Below are 14536 nucleotides of genomic sequence, written 5' to 3'. Positions count from 1 at the left end.
TTTGTACGAATTAAACGTAAGAATTGAGTCCAATAGTAAGTAAATATAAATAACAATTTATCTGGAACGGTTCTTGAGTTGAGAGAAGTAGATGTTGACGCATGTCGCTACTACAAGTTGATTTGTGGATATTTGCCTTCAGCAAGCGAGTAGCTGGTTCCTGGATTAAAGTCTCCTTTCTGCAGGGACACTGCTTCTGGTGCTGTACCACACACTTCAGTGTGGCAAACCTGCACTACTTCTCATCACAACACACACACCCGTGCACCGACAGAGAGGCAGTACGGACACAGGCAGGCAGACAGAGTTTGGGGTCGTGGCCCTGGGAAGAGCTGAAGAGGCTGCCATGCTTGACGGTGGGCTGGGAGGAGGGCCTTCCTTGCAGTGGGCTGGGAGGAGGGCCTTCCTTGCAGGTCTGGCACTGTGCTCAATATTTACAAACAATAAATAAAACACCAAACAGCCCTCATTCTTCAGCTCCGTACATTCTTCCCATGTCCCACCCATGCCAACCGCTGCTACCCCAGGCCCTTGGAAGGTAGCCCTTTCAAGGATCCTAATGCCCCCCCATGACAAGGTGTGCCCCCTAAATGAATACTATAACCCCCCCAAAAACAAGCATACAAACCTATGCCCCTCCACCCTTGGCTACCTATACCTTCCATGCCAACCTAAACTGCTCTACCCACCTCCATGGACTTTATTAACCCAACAACAATTTAGTCCCCACTGGCATCAAACTATGATCCACAAAAACCACCCTTTGTTCTTACACCAGAAAGAGCAGGTGTTCTATCTGAGTGCTGGGCCCGCACCTTCTCTTTCCATGAAGCTCTTAGAACAAAGAGAGAGCCTCTTTTAAAAAACTGCAGTTAGAAAGAACAGCAGCTCAAAATAGGAAGTGTTTCAGAGTTAATGGACTCCTGTACAGCTATATAAATAAACAACGATAAACCTTCCTTTCAAATTGCCTGGACCTGCCAATCCAGAGACTTTTCAAAGACAATGGCCCTTGAAATTGAATGTAAACAATACAGTTCAAAGCTTTTAGACTTTTATTGCTTGGAGCGAGGCTTGCAGAAAGGGCAAGGAAATTGACTGCGGTAAAACCACTTCAATGGTTTCAACCACTTTAAAAGCAAGACTTTTACCTTAATCTCACTGATCTTTGAACCTGACATTCAGGGAGACTGTTCAAAGGTGTTCAGCCTACAGGTGGGAAGATTTTACTTTCTTCTCACAGATCTTTCTTATTGACAAGCTGAAAAACAGTTTAAAGGGATTAAAGGTTGCAGATGGGAAAACAAGCCAAAAGACCCCATCCCGGAAAGATTCCCGGCTTGAGCATTCCAGCCTACCCCAAGTCCATCCTGAACCAGACCTCCCCTGAAGGACCCCCTCAGCACCCTGGAGGCAAGTGTTAGGAGGGCACATACCCCCTTTCACCCCTTTGAGAGCAAGGAGCCAGGTCGGCACTGCAAAGGGATGGGACCTGAGGGGGAGAGTGAGGGGGGTGCTGAGTGGAATGGGCTGAGGGGGCGGTACTGAGGGGGGGAGCTAAGGTGGATGGGAGGGCGAATGACGGGGGACTTTCCTGCGGTTGTGGGGGGGGGGGGGGGGGGGGGGGAGGCCTTTCTAGCGAATCGGGGGTTTTCTGCAACTTTATTCTGAGATCTGGGCACCCTTTCAAAAAATTAGTCGGTGCTTTCTATTATTACTGTGTGCAGGCTGTGGTGTTGCCCTTTTCGCTGATGGATTCATTAAACATCACTGATTTGTCATGAACTTCAATCTGTTCCTCACTATTCTCACTGTAAAGAATGAAAGGTGATCTTATTCTAATGTATGAGATTCTGATAGGGCGGACAGGGTAGATGGTGGGAGAATATTGCCCCTCCTGGGGCAATCCAGAATCACGGGGTGCAGTTTCAAAATAAGGAATCCCCCATTTAAGAGAGAGACGAGGAAGGACAAGTTTTTCTCAGAGGGTTGGCTACTCCGGCGGCTGCATTATTGAGTATCATTGAGCCAGAGGCACTCTGGCACAGTGATTAGCACTGCTGCCTCACAGCGGCAGGAATCCAGGTTCAATTCTGGCCTTGTCCGTGTGGAGTTTGCACATTCTCTCCATATCTGAGTGGACTTCCTTTGGGTGCTCCGGTTTCCTCCCACAATCCAAAGATCTCCAGGTTAGGTGAATCGGCCACGCTAAGATGCCCCTTAGTGTCCAAAGGTTAGGTGTGGTTACGGGGATAGGGGGAGGGAGTGGGCCGAGGTCCACATATTCTAAAATGGCCAACAATATTTCCCAAGATTCTGAGAAACAATTCCCAAGATTCAGAGTGTCGGTGCAGACTCAATGGGCCAAATGGCTTCATTCTGCACTGTCGGGATTCTACGATTCTCTGATTTTCAAGGCGGAGTGAAAGAGATTTTTGATATTCAAGGTTGTTAAGGGCTTTGAGGGGCGGAAAGGCAGGGCCGTGGAGTTGAGGCCACAATCACTTCAGCCTTAATTGCATTGAATTGTGGAGAGGTCTTGAAGGGCTGACTATCCGACTATTAGTTATGTTCTTATTTAGTAACATCGCTGGCCTTGGAAACAGATTATACAGGCAACTCAGTGGAAAGAAGTTGCTGCTTTTTATTAAAATCATTCAGAAGTTTTAGCTCTGGGATTTTTGATTCGACTTTAATTCCATACACATCTGCCAATTTGTATTTTGCTTTCTGTGCATTGCTTTAAATGTGAGTTATATTTCCTACTTTTTACTTCCTGCATTGCTGTCTGTGACAATCCTTCAATGTGATTGGACGATCAGCCTGCCTGTTGCCTGCCCTGTTTCTGGATGCCATACATCCCCTGTAGAAGTTTGAAACTGACTTTTTGGAAAACAGGGAATCTGCGTTCTCGAACTGATCAAATCCATGTGGATAACTTTTATTCAGGACACAGCCAAAACTATCCCATTGCTACTGACCTGAAATTATGGGCTATCGTTTCTCAGAACATTGGGAAACATAGTTGGCCATTTTAGAATATGTGGACCAGGGTCACTACAGTTCAATCTGAAATGGACATAGATCCAACATCTTAAACAACGGGGACTTGTATTAGAATTATTCTGAGACATAAATAGAACCAGAATGAAACTTCATCAGGCCATGTCCAAGCCCCTGTAAATATTATTTAACAACAACTTCTAACATGAAATGAGTTGATCATCTCACAGGACAATTCAAATGTGAAATGAATTCATGCTCTACCCACACACAGATGTCACAGGATAAAGAACATGAAACAGGAAAACTGGGAGTGTGAATTTCATAATTATATTTTATTGAGCAATTTTAAGAACTATTATAAATGAAGAGATTCCAAAGGATAGAAATGGCTGCTGTATGATGTTAGGATCACATTTACATCAAATCTGGTTTCACTGCAGAGGTCATCCACCTTCAGCAGAAATGTGTGTCTGTCTCTGGAGTGAATCATTGCACCAAGAATATATCACAGCTGAAAGTCAGAATCAAAAGATGGCTGAGTAAGAGTGCTTCACAATCAGAGAGGGAATAGAATTAGACCGAATTAACATCCACAACCAGTGTTCTTAACCTGTTCCTTTAGAAGCCCACCCTGACAAGGCATTTCTTGAGTTCTTACTTCTATTTTCATTGCTTTCCAGCTGTGACTTGGTGCAATGTGCTGCTGAACACAAACCACAGCCAAGTAGCCAATGGTACGCCTTTGTTTATAGCCATTCTGGAGATGGTGACTTGCTCAATTATACTGTCCTGCACTGGGGAACCATGTGACGGCTCCAAATGCAAATCGGGGTGTGCTTTTAACGAGAACAAAAATAAAGAACTTAGACAGCCTGAGCCAAGCCCACGCGGTTGTTCCCATGGTCGAAAATGGTGTAATATCCCCCAATGAACACATCTCCCAGAATCCAAAGGCCTCCACCACCTCCACTAAATCCACTGGAGCAGGAGTAAGAGTTCTGTAAGGTAAAGGAGAACAATTAAATTTAACAACTATTCCATTGCAGCTTCTGACATGTTGAGTGTATTCTCGCAGCCTATTGCTGTGCAATAGCATACCTGCAATGTATAGACTTGTGGGGAAAGAGGGAAGTCCATTCCATTGATTGTGAAGACCACATCGGGCATGCTGCTCAGGTTGTTGCAATTTATTGAGGACTGTCGGAAAATAGAAACAGTACTTAGTCATTGTGTCAGTATATGGATTGACAATAAATCATTTGTGGTGCAATGGTTTTACAAACTGACCATAACTCAACTTAGTAGGAGGTGACATTCACATACACAAGCAGGTTAAATAAAGTGGTTGAAGAGAAGATTTGGAATTCCCCAGGGTATATTTAATTTCCATTTGGCAACCTCACCTCAAAACATTTCGAAACATCAGTGTCACCTCAATGGTAAACCAATTATAGGATTATGCACTTATTCTTCTGACACTGTGTTCTATTTCAGCAAGAATATTTGTCCTTCAATGAGAAGGTTCCAAAATGTAAAGAGTCTTCACCTTAATTTTGTTACAAATGGTGATTCATTTGCAGATATTTCTGGGGCTGGGCGTGCAAGCTGTAGTGACTGCCTGATATTTCATTTATTTCATAGATTTCATAGAATTTACAGTGCAGAAGGAGGCCATTCGGCCCATCGAGTCTGCACCGGCTCTTGTAAAGAGCACCCTAGCAAGGTCCACACCTCCACCCTATCCCCATAACCCAGTAACCCCACCCAACACTAAGGGCAATTTTGGACACTAAGGGCAATTTATCGTGGCCAATCCACCTAACCTGCACATCTTTGGACTGTGGGAGGAAACCAGAGCACCCAGAGGAAACCCACGCACACACTGGGAGGATGTGCAGCCTCCGCACAGACATTGACCCAAGCCGGAATCGAACCAGGGACCCTGGAGCCGTGAAGCAATTGTGCTAACCACATTGCTAACGTGCTGCCCATATTCATGGAATTGATTTGACCACCACTCCATGCTCTCACTCACACCGTCCACTTCTCCTTTCCTACCCGCACCCCCCATCCAGCAAGAGGCTGAGGGCATTTTGATGGAGAAAATCCCATGTGACAATTTGCAATATTTTTACAATCGTATCTATTTGTACTTCGTAACAATTTAAATGGTCTGCTACATGCTGCATGAACAGTCACTCAGACACTCCAACGCCGCACCCGGTATTGAAACAGGGGTTTACCTGGCCATAGTAACTTTCGGTTGCTCCAATATACTGATTAATTGTGGCGATGCCGGAACTGGAACCCACAAGAAGAGAAGTGCCAGTATCAACAATGGCAGCACACCCTCCACTGCAGGCCACAACCTGACCATTGATGGTCACTCTGAGGGAGAAACATACATGAAGAGTTAGTCAAAGACCTGAAACTGCCTCATGTGTAAGGCAATTGAACAAATAATACAAAGTTGAGTTTCCTCGTTAGCTGAGACAATTATACTTTTCATTAATTCTGATTTAACTGAGAACTTTGCTTTTAGTTCATGGCCAGAATTCTCCGCTTGGGAGGTGATGTGTTGCACCGGGACCGAGAGTGTGTGATTTGCACTTCTGTTGAGGACGCGATTCAGTGAATGGGTCAGGAGATGCAAATGGGCCCGCAATCTGCCGGCGCGATATAAGATCAAATCCCGGCCCAACGGTGTTGGAACCATTGGAAAGCTCACCAGGAGGAGACAGCTGGTGATCCTGAGGGGTGGGGTTCTCTGGTGAGGCCTCTGCCCGACAGGGGCAGAGAACCAGGGAGGGTTCCAAAGGCCATGCATTTAAATCACATCCTGCGGCAATGGCGGTCTGAGCCAGGCCACCCCCGATCCCGAGGGGTCACCCCGAGTCCACGGACTTGGCACCAAGTCATTCGCCGCTGCTGCCCCTGGGATGGGCCTCGATCGCCTCGCAAGCCTGACAATCTTTTGAGGGTTTTTCACTGCTTATTTAGCCTCCCGCACCCAATCCGTAGCCATGGCGCCCAGTCCCCGCTTGTAAATAGTTGCACTACCTCCCGCCCACGAGAATCCTGCCTAAGGGGGAAGAGCAGCGCGGAAGGGTGGAACATGCAGTGTCCAAGCCGTTAATGATATAGAAGTCCATGCAAATGACCACTTTACATGGATCTGCTGGTGCGTGGCACAAACTTCAATATTGCCACCTGCGAGGGGCGTCGGAATCAACGTCGGGCACAAAGCGTGTCTTTGATCACCCGCGATTCTCGGGCCTTCAAGATTCGCGATTCCAGCGTCATGACGCAGAAAATCCAGGCCCATATGTTTCCGTATAGTTTGGTAAAATCATTATCTCGGACTTCAGTGGAGAAGCAGAAAATATCCATCCCAGTTGCAGACGAGGGAAATCACTTACCGATCAATGTTGATTTGCCAGTAGGCCTCACGAGTGACAGGAACCCAGTGAATTTGACCGGTGTAGTGGCTTGAATCAATACCGCCAAACACAATTTCACTTCCATACCCACCATTCTGTCTGTGAACAGAAAAGAATTATTAAAAAGCTCAAAAACTGACGGTTTTGTGGTTTAGCTGTTTTGTATTTAGTGATGTGACTGCCTATTGGATATCGTATGTAAAATAATCAACTTCCTTAATAAGCAACAAAAAGACACCGATTGAACCATTGCCAGAATTTTTAAAAAATTTATTTAGAGTACCCAATTCTTTTTTTTCCAATTAACGGGAAATTTAGGGTGTCCAATCCACCTACCCTGCACATCTATTTGGGTTGTGGGGGTCAGAGCCATGCAGACACGGGGAGAATGTGCTAACACCACAAGGACAGTGACTGGGGCCGGGATGGAACCCGGGTCGTGGGCGCTGTGAGGCAGCAGCGCTAACCACTGCTCCACCGTGCTGCCCCTCCATTGCCATAAAAACTAATGATAAATTCAGGATAATAAATTCAAACTCAGCAACTTGTCCTTTAAATGAATCATGCAGAACATAACCTGGCTTTGTTTATCGGTTTGAATTCTGCATTTGGTTGGTTTTACCACACGACAGATTCAAGGTTCAGAACCAAATCACTTTGAGAGAAAGCACTAGGATTGACCTAGTGTCTTTCAAATCCTCAGGGTGGCCTTATCTTCTTCTCAATCAATTAATACTTTCAAATTGTATTTAACGTTGCAGTGCAGGCAAATGTGGCTGGCACTTTGTGCAGAGCAGGATCCCACAGATAAGCTGACGGAGCTCAGTGGAAAGGTACCATGGATTTCACTTTCCTGCCTGCTTCCCGTATCCTTCGATTCCCTGAACAATCGAAAATGTGTCTCTGTCAGTGTTCAGTGAACGATGGAACATCCGCTCCTCTGGGGTGGAGAATGCTAAAGATTCAAAATGTCCTGAGTGAAGGGTTTGAAGGATGGAGAGTGATCGCCGCTCACTGTCCCGAGATTCAGCATCTAACCTGCAAACGTCAACTCTCGAACTCACACCAGCATTTAACGCCCACTTGGGCACTGATTGGCAGTGGGGGGGACTTGTCCACACCTGGAAGGAAGTCCCACCCATCAGAGTTTTTGGCCAGGTACAGCGCCCCAGTGGACAGAAGAGGTGTTTCAGCCTGGCACTGAGTCCCAAAACTATTGCAAAGTAAGTCCCACGATCCTGGGGTTGGGAGGGTAGTGGACAACCTTGGGGCTCAAGAGAGACCTGATCACAGTATCATGGAGACAGCCAGGGGGATAAGCCCTGGGTGTGAGGCACCCCCACCCTTCCCAAGTTGGGGAAAGGTTTTATTGTCACGTTACCTACCATCCAGTCACACCGCTCCTGCCAGACTAAAAATTGAGGCTGGGCAGAAAAAGTAACTGAAATGGCCATTAAGTGGCCACTTGGGTGCCTTTATAGGTAAAATGGCAGGAGTCCCACCCGAGGACCTGCCCTCCCAAGAGTTTGGGTTTCGGGGGGTGGGTTCCCGAGGGAGAAACCCATCCATTCAATGTTACAATCCTGCCCCCCCCCCCCCATGCCTCCGAACCCACCTTGGGGACAGCGTAAAATTCTGCCTCAATGATTGGCTGCTTATCCTGAGACTGTGTGTCCCTGTGTTCCAAATTGCACAGCCAAGAAAAAAACCTCTCAGGATCAATCCAGTCGAACCCCTTCAGAACCCTGAATGTGTTTCACAGAGACTGTTGTATTTTGTGCCTTGGAGATACGCAGAGATGACTCACCATTATCCACGTGTTGAAGATAAGGTTTATTTACAATGATTGAAAGATGTCCGCCTGTATGTTTGCAGCAGCCGACTGCACTCCAGTTTCTCCCTCTTCAAGTGACCTCACCTAAGCTTAACTAGTCGCACACTGTGAACATTCAACTGAGACACCTAATCAAATGCCGAACAATTGAACACTGCTGCGATCACCTCTAATTCTTCCAAACTCCAGAGAATATAAACCAAATCCACTGAGCATCTCATCAGAGGATAGTCCTCTCACCCAGGGACCGATCCAGTGAACCTTTGATCTACTGCCTCCCATACAAGTACACGTGTCCTTAGATATGGGGACCAACATTGCACACAATACCATGGGGACAATGCCACACTTAACTATTATTGACTGACACAATGTGCTCAATTCTCACATTAAAATTGAACCCACAACTTTCTGACTGAAAGACAAGAGTGTGAACAACGAAGGCAAGACAATGATTCGATTAAACCAAAATAAGCCGTTCGTGCTTCACTCAGGGAAATGAGATCAGCAAAGTTGTTTACCTCGTCAGGTAGACGGAGAAGAGAGGCTGATCCACCAGGTTTTGCGCCATCATGTTATGAAATACGGTTGTGGCTCCCGATGCTGCAAGAGATTGATAGCCCATGCCGAGAATTCCATCAAAGTTCACGTGGGCGAAGAAACCACCAGGTTCACTTGTGGCCAGACCAAATTCCTGATCCCGGATCACCATGTTTGAAATCTGCGAACGAGTGACAAATCATGAGGGATTAAGCAGAATGTTGTCCTGTGGATTGCAAGTTCCCCAGTAAATTAGGTTTTCCCACACAGCCAATTGTGAGCACCAATGGGACAGATGCCCAATGGAACGTTTTCTTCAGAAATCCTGGTTCATGGATACATCTTGGAAAAGAATAGAAAAGAAGACACTCCTTCTTCATTGAATAGTAGCCTGGGATTATTTGCACCCCCCTGACGGGGCTCCTATCACACCATGGCACTGTCAATCCGGATTATCTGCACAAGTGGGATGGAACTCACATCCTCGGACTCAGAGTGACACCACTGAGCTCAGGCAGACAACTAATAGAGATAATATCCCACATTCAACACATATAGACACAAGGTTGTGAGTCGAATTTAATGGCTGAATAAAGGGAGCATTTTCATCAAATACTTTTATCGTTATCTGGAAGATCAAACCTCCGACATCAAAGATCACTGCTATGTGATTTACTTTATTGATGAAGACTACAGTCTACTTACTCTGACTGTATCATATCCCAGTATTCCATCCATGGCACCTGTACCATACTGGATAGATACACCCTGGTTTCTGGAATAGTAGGTTGAAGAGCTGCTGGGGTCGAATCTGCGATGCTTCGCTGCAATGCAACATTCATTTAATGAAGTTTATGTAGGAACTTAGTTTTGCACAAAAATATTCTCTTACTTCACATTTCAAAAGGTTTCCATTTTAACAAGAGTTTCAACCCATTTTCTTTAGCCTCCCACGGTGATACTAGTTCCTTTTGCTTGGAGGCGCTCCTGAGAATGTGATGACGATCAGAAAGCTGTCTTCATGTTTGCATGAGCTGTATGTGTCTGTGCATTTGAGTGTGTGTATGTGTGCATGTGTGTGTATGTGTGCATGTGTGTGCATGTGTGTGTATGTGTGCATGTGTGTGTATGTGTGCATGTGTGTGTACATCAGCAAATGGCCATATCTCACACTGGACTGGAAGAGGCCCTCTTCTTGGCCTACGCTTCGGATAGGTTTAAACTGAATCAAATTGAACTCCGCACCAAACTGGTTGCAGAGCTGAGGGATTTTAGCTACTAGGTTACGGTGAAGAAAAGGAGATTGATGGAATATTTTACAGAGGTGTAGAAGATTAAAAATTAAGACAGTTTTAGATAAGGTAGACAAAGAAAAGTGGTTCCCACTCACAGATCGTTCAAGAACCAAGAGCATAGATTTATGGGTTTGGATAATGGTGCAGGGGGATATTATTTTACTATTTATTGCACTATTTATTAGTGCAGCAAGTGGCAGTGAGCTGGAGGTCGCTGGTGGACGTACAAATAATCAATGATTTTAAGCGCAAATTGGGTGAACTTGAGGAAATAAACTAGCAGGACGACGGGATAGAGGCAGGGAATGGTGCTGAGCAAATAGCTGCGCAGTGAGGAATGGGCCCGATGGGCTGAATGGTCTCCTTCTCTGCAACGATGACTCTATTGGCAGGATATTCAAACCTCCCCCGCTCCCCCCCCCCCCCACCACACGGTGTGTTTGGCCTCCTGCGGGATCTTCCTGCCCCGCCGATGTCTACGACGTTTTGTGTGGATCAAACTCTCCGCTGACGGTGAACCCGCCGCGAGGGTTCTCCATTGGAGGAACCGGAAGACCGGCCAACGGTAACGGCCGGAAGATTCAGACCTATGACTCTATGGCACAGGGTTCAGGGGAATGAACCTTCTCTGTACACTCGTGATTTGTTGAGTTTACTGATGAAGCTGAATGATCATTAAGTATCTTTCTAAATTCTTCCAGGTTTCCAATCTGATCAAGGTCTCCACCATCCGTTATCTTTGGGTGGTGTAACCATCCTACCCAGGAGTGTGAACTGGATATTATTTTACACTGATGCTCATTTGGTTTATGGTAAATTCATCTGAAGATTTACCCATATCCCGAGGAAGACAAAGAACCACAGCGAAAAGGTCGGAGAAATCAAAGCTCTGTTTCAATTCTCTCCAAACTCAGAGCGAAATTCTAGTTTCACCCAATCTTACACAACATGCTTTTCAACTGTGATTATTCTGGGAAAATGACTTCCTCCCTATTCCGTAACATAATAATAATAATAATCTTTTATTGTCACAAGTAGGCTTACATCGCTATGAAGTTACTGTGAAAAGACCCTCGTCACCACATTCCAGCGCCTGTTTGGGTACAGAGTGGGAGAATTCAGAATGTCCAAATTTCTTTAAAATACCAACTAATATTTGCGAGAAGAAATGTCACAGAGGGAAGCATGGTGAAGAGCAGGGTAATGTATACTTACTGCATGATGCTGCATAGCAGGAAGTTGATGGGACCCAAAGGTTGGATGAGCCAGTGTCAAAGATGACAGTGAAACTCTGTGGTGGGCTCCCAATGCTGATTCTTCCGTAGTATGACACCTGTCAGAAAAAAGGAAAAGTCCAAAATACATCAACTGGAAATGTATCAGTGCATCAGGTGTTATTAGGCTTAGTTTCCTCAAGATCCATTGGAAAATCTCAATCTCCCTAACCCTCCTTTTCCAATCACATGATATGTTTCATCTCAACTCCAACTGGTGCTAACAGCATTGCCAGCGTTGTCACAAATCCACCCATAAGCTTTGCTCATTTGGGGTACCCAGAAACATTGGCCCTCTGTAAACCCTCATCATTTGTGAGGCAAGCAGCTGCCAGTGAGTGGATCGCGGGGAAATCACCAGGAACTTCTCACGATGAATCAGAACATTCAACTGCTGGTCTAAACCATTCACTGATGTAATCACCAGTTTTTCATAGAATCAAAGAATGGTTGCAGCACAGAGGAAGCCATTTGACCCATCGTGACCTCCTGGCTCTCTGCAACAGCAACCGAGCTGGTCCCACGTCACCCGAGCCCTGAAAATATGTTCTCCTGTGATAACTGCCCAACTTTCTTTTCGAAGCTGCAATTGGCTCAGAAATCTCCAGCCTTTCAGTCAGCACATTCCTCATCCTATCCACTTGCTGTGTACAAATGGTTTTCCTGCATGTTACAATTGGCTCTTTTGCCAATCACCTGAAGTTAGTGACCACTCGTCCTTGCAAATTCTGCCGATGGGAGCAGTTTTTCTCTATCTATTCTGTCCAGGCCCCTCAAGATTTGGAACCCCGCTCTAAATTATGCTCTTAAACACCTCTTTCTAAATTGTGGTGCCCAGAATTGGACACAATGCGACAGTTGATGCCGAATCAGTATTTTGTAAAGATTTATTACAATTCCCTTGCCTTATCCTCTACGCCCCTATTCATAAAGTCCACACCTGTTACATTAAAACTTGATCTGCCGCGTGTTCGCCTAAGACACAAACCTTTCTATGTCACCTTGATGATTCTCACTGATATTCTCACAGCTTGCAATACTTCCAAATTTTGTGGTGCCTGCAGATTTTGAAATTGTTCTCTGCCACACCCAAGTCATTAAGCTAGATCAAGAAAAGCCATGAAGCTAAAACCGACTCATGGTGCAAACACTCAGACACTGTCCTCCAGTCTAGAGAATGACCATTGGCCAGTGCTCCCTGTTACCAGTCAGTCAGCCATCATTGTATCCTTGCTGCCACTGACCCTTTTATTCCACGGGCTTCAGCTTTGCTGACAATCCTGTAACGTGACATTTTAGCAGATGCCTTTTGGAAGTCCATGAATACCGCATCAGCCACATTACCCTGATCAACCCCGTACATTTACCTCATCAAACAATGTAATCAAATGTCTTTCACGTGATGTTTAACAAAAGATTTCCCAATTAATGAGCAATTTAGCGTGCCCAAACACCCTACCTTGAAAATCTTTGGGTTTTGGGAACGACTCCACGGGGAGGATGTGCAAACTCTGCACAGACAGTGACCCGGAGCTGGGATCGAACCCCAGGTCCACAGCGCCATGAGGCAGCAATGCTATTCACTGCAGCACTGTGCCATCCCATTTCACATGATTTCTCTGGAACAATTCCTTGTCAACTTTCCTTACTTAATCCATATTTGTCCAAGTGACTCTCAGCACCCATCAATAGCCCAAGCTAGAACAACTGAATTCCATCCACAATCACTAGCTGTGTAAGTTATTGCAAGTTAAAGATTACAACATATGATACACCAGCCCAGTTTTCCATGCTACTGAATTTATTATCCTGAACTAACAATTGGTTCTGGAATAACATGAAATACGAGCGGATGGTTTAATGAAGGCGAGTTAAGATGTAGTTTTACCTTTTGGTTTGGAAAACTGACAGGTTACTTACATCCATGTAGTTAGTCATTGGTTCATTTGTAGCCAGGGATGAGGGTCCTTCAAACTTTGAGCAGGGACGATATGGGTGTTTCTCCAGGAAGTCTTCCAGCAAGCCTTTCTCCTGAAGAACATCCCGAGCAGATTTGCCCTTAAACAGGGGCATTCTGCAAAGAAATAAAGAAAGTTAGAAATTTCATCCGCTTTTCCTATTCCTTGATAACAAATTATTTTTCCCCTCTCTTGCCCTGTGATGATTTCTTACCTGAACAGGCATTCAGAGAGCTGAATGCAAGCGAGGGTGATGATCAGCCACTTCATCTTGCCAGTTGGGTTGGTTCAGGGACTCTTCAGAATCTGAAGTTTTGGGGTCTGAGCTGCAGTATTTATAGCCACTCTGAGCAAACCATTCCATTGTCACGAGGACTCAGATACGATCATTCAACATGAGATGGAAATGTTAATGTACTCGTGATTAGTTTATCTCAAGTGTAATCTCTTTCATTAAGGACAATCTTCAACTTACGTAGTCAGTAATTGAGAGCATTTGGATTGTAACAAATAATGTTAAGTGTTGTATAATTAAAACCTTGTGACTGATAAAACAATCATAAATATACCTGCAAATTGGGCTAAAAACAATCATATCAGAATCACAAAATATCAATGTCACAAGTGCGCCAGAGAATACGTTAACTGGTTTCGTGCCAGTATAACCGTTAACGAGATAGCAACTTTGGAGGTTGAAGCCTGTCCGATGGTGAATTTCCTGGAGGGTCCGACTTTCTTTTACTTTAATTGAGGGGTATTAATTGACATCATCAGCTGCAAGAGTGACGCTCTGCTCAGTTCGAAAAGTCATTTGACTCCAGAAAGATACATTTTCCATGTGACATTTCGAAATACACTCTTCTGTAGATCTTGGTCTAGTGGTAGAAATGTTACTTTAGAGTCATGGCATTCTAGTTTGGAAAGCCCCAGCCCAGGACTTGAAACATGTGATCTCAGCTTCCGGGTAAATGGCCACGTTAAAATATGGACCTTCTGCCTGTTCAAGTAAACTTTATGAGGTCAGACCAGAGGGATTTACCAAATGATCGACCCAATATTCACCCCCTCAACCAAACCCAGCAAACGAGCTTTTTCAAATTGTTCTTGGGATGTGAGTGTTTCTGGCCGCTCTATCATTTATCCCTTATTGCCCATGATAACCTATCACCTTCTCTGCTGTGGGATGATG

The 14536-nt window shown here is 45.1% G+C and overlaps 1 protein-coding gene across 1 annotated transcript in view; it reads right to left on the bottom strand.

The window, feature by feature from the left end:
- Positions 1 to 13663, bottom strand: part of LOC140394556 (uncharacterized) — a 59265-nt gene extending 45602 nt beyond the window's left edge. The window contains exons 1-9 of the mRNA XM_072481915.1: positions 13562 to 13663; positions 13310 to 13463; positions 11331 to 11448; positions 9526 to 9644; positions 8802 to 9001; positions 6426 to 6545; positions 5250 to 5394; positions 4105 to 4203; positions 3876 to 4004 (exon numbers count right to left, since the gene is read on the bottom strand). Of these exons, the coding sequence (XP_072338016.1) occupies positions 3876 to 4004; positions 4105 to 4203; positions 5250 to 5394; positions 6426 to 6545; positions 8802 to 9001; positions 9526 to 9644; positions 11331 to 11448; positions 13310 to 13463; positions 13562 to 13617 (1140 nt within the window). The 5' untranslated portion in view covers positions 13618 to 13663. The remainder of the gene's footprint in view (positions 1 to 3875; positions 4005 to 4104; positions 4204 to 5249; positions 5395 to 6425; positions 6546 to 8801; positions 9002 to 9525; positions 9645 to 11330; positions 11449 to 13309; positions 13464 to 13561) is intronic.
- Positions 13664 to 14536: the final 873 nt, after the last annotated feature.

This window comes from Scyliorhinus torazame, chromosome 17 (assembly GCF_047496885.1).
Source record: "Scyliorhinus torazame isolate Kashiwa2021f chromosome 17, sScyTor2.1, whole genome shotgun sequence".
NCBI classification, from domain to species: domain Eukaryota; kingdom Metazoa; phylum Chordata; class Chondrichthyes; order Carcharhiniformes; family Scyliorhinidae; genus Scyliorhinus; species Scyliorhinus torazame.
The sequence above is the reverse complement of the archived record's forward strand: the minus strand, read 5'-3'. Positions and strand labels throughout refer to the sequence as shown.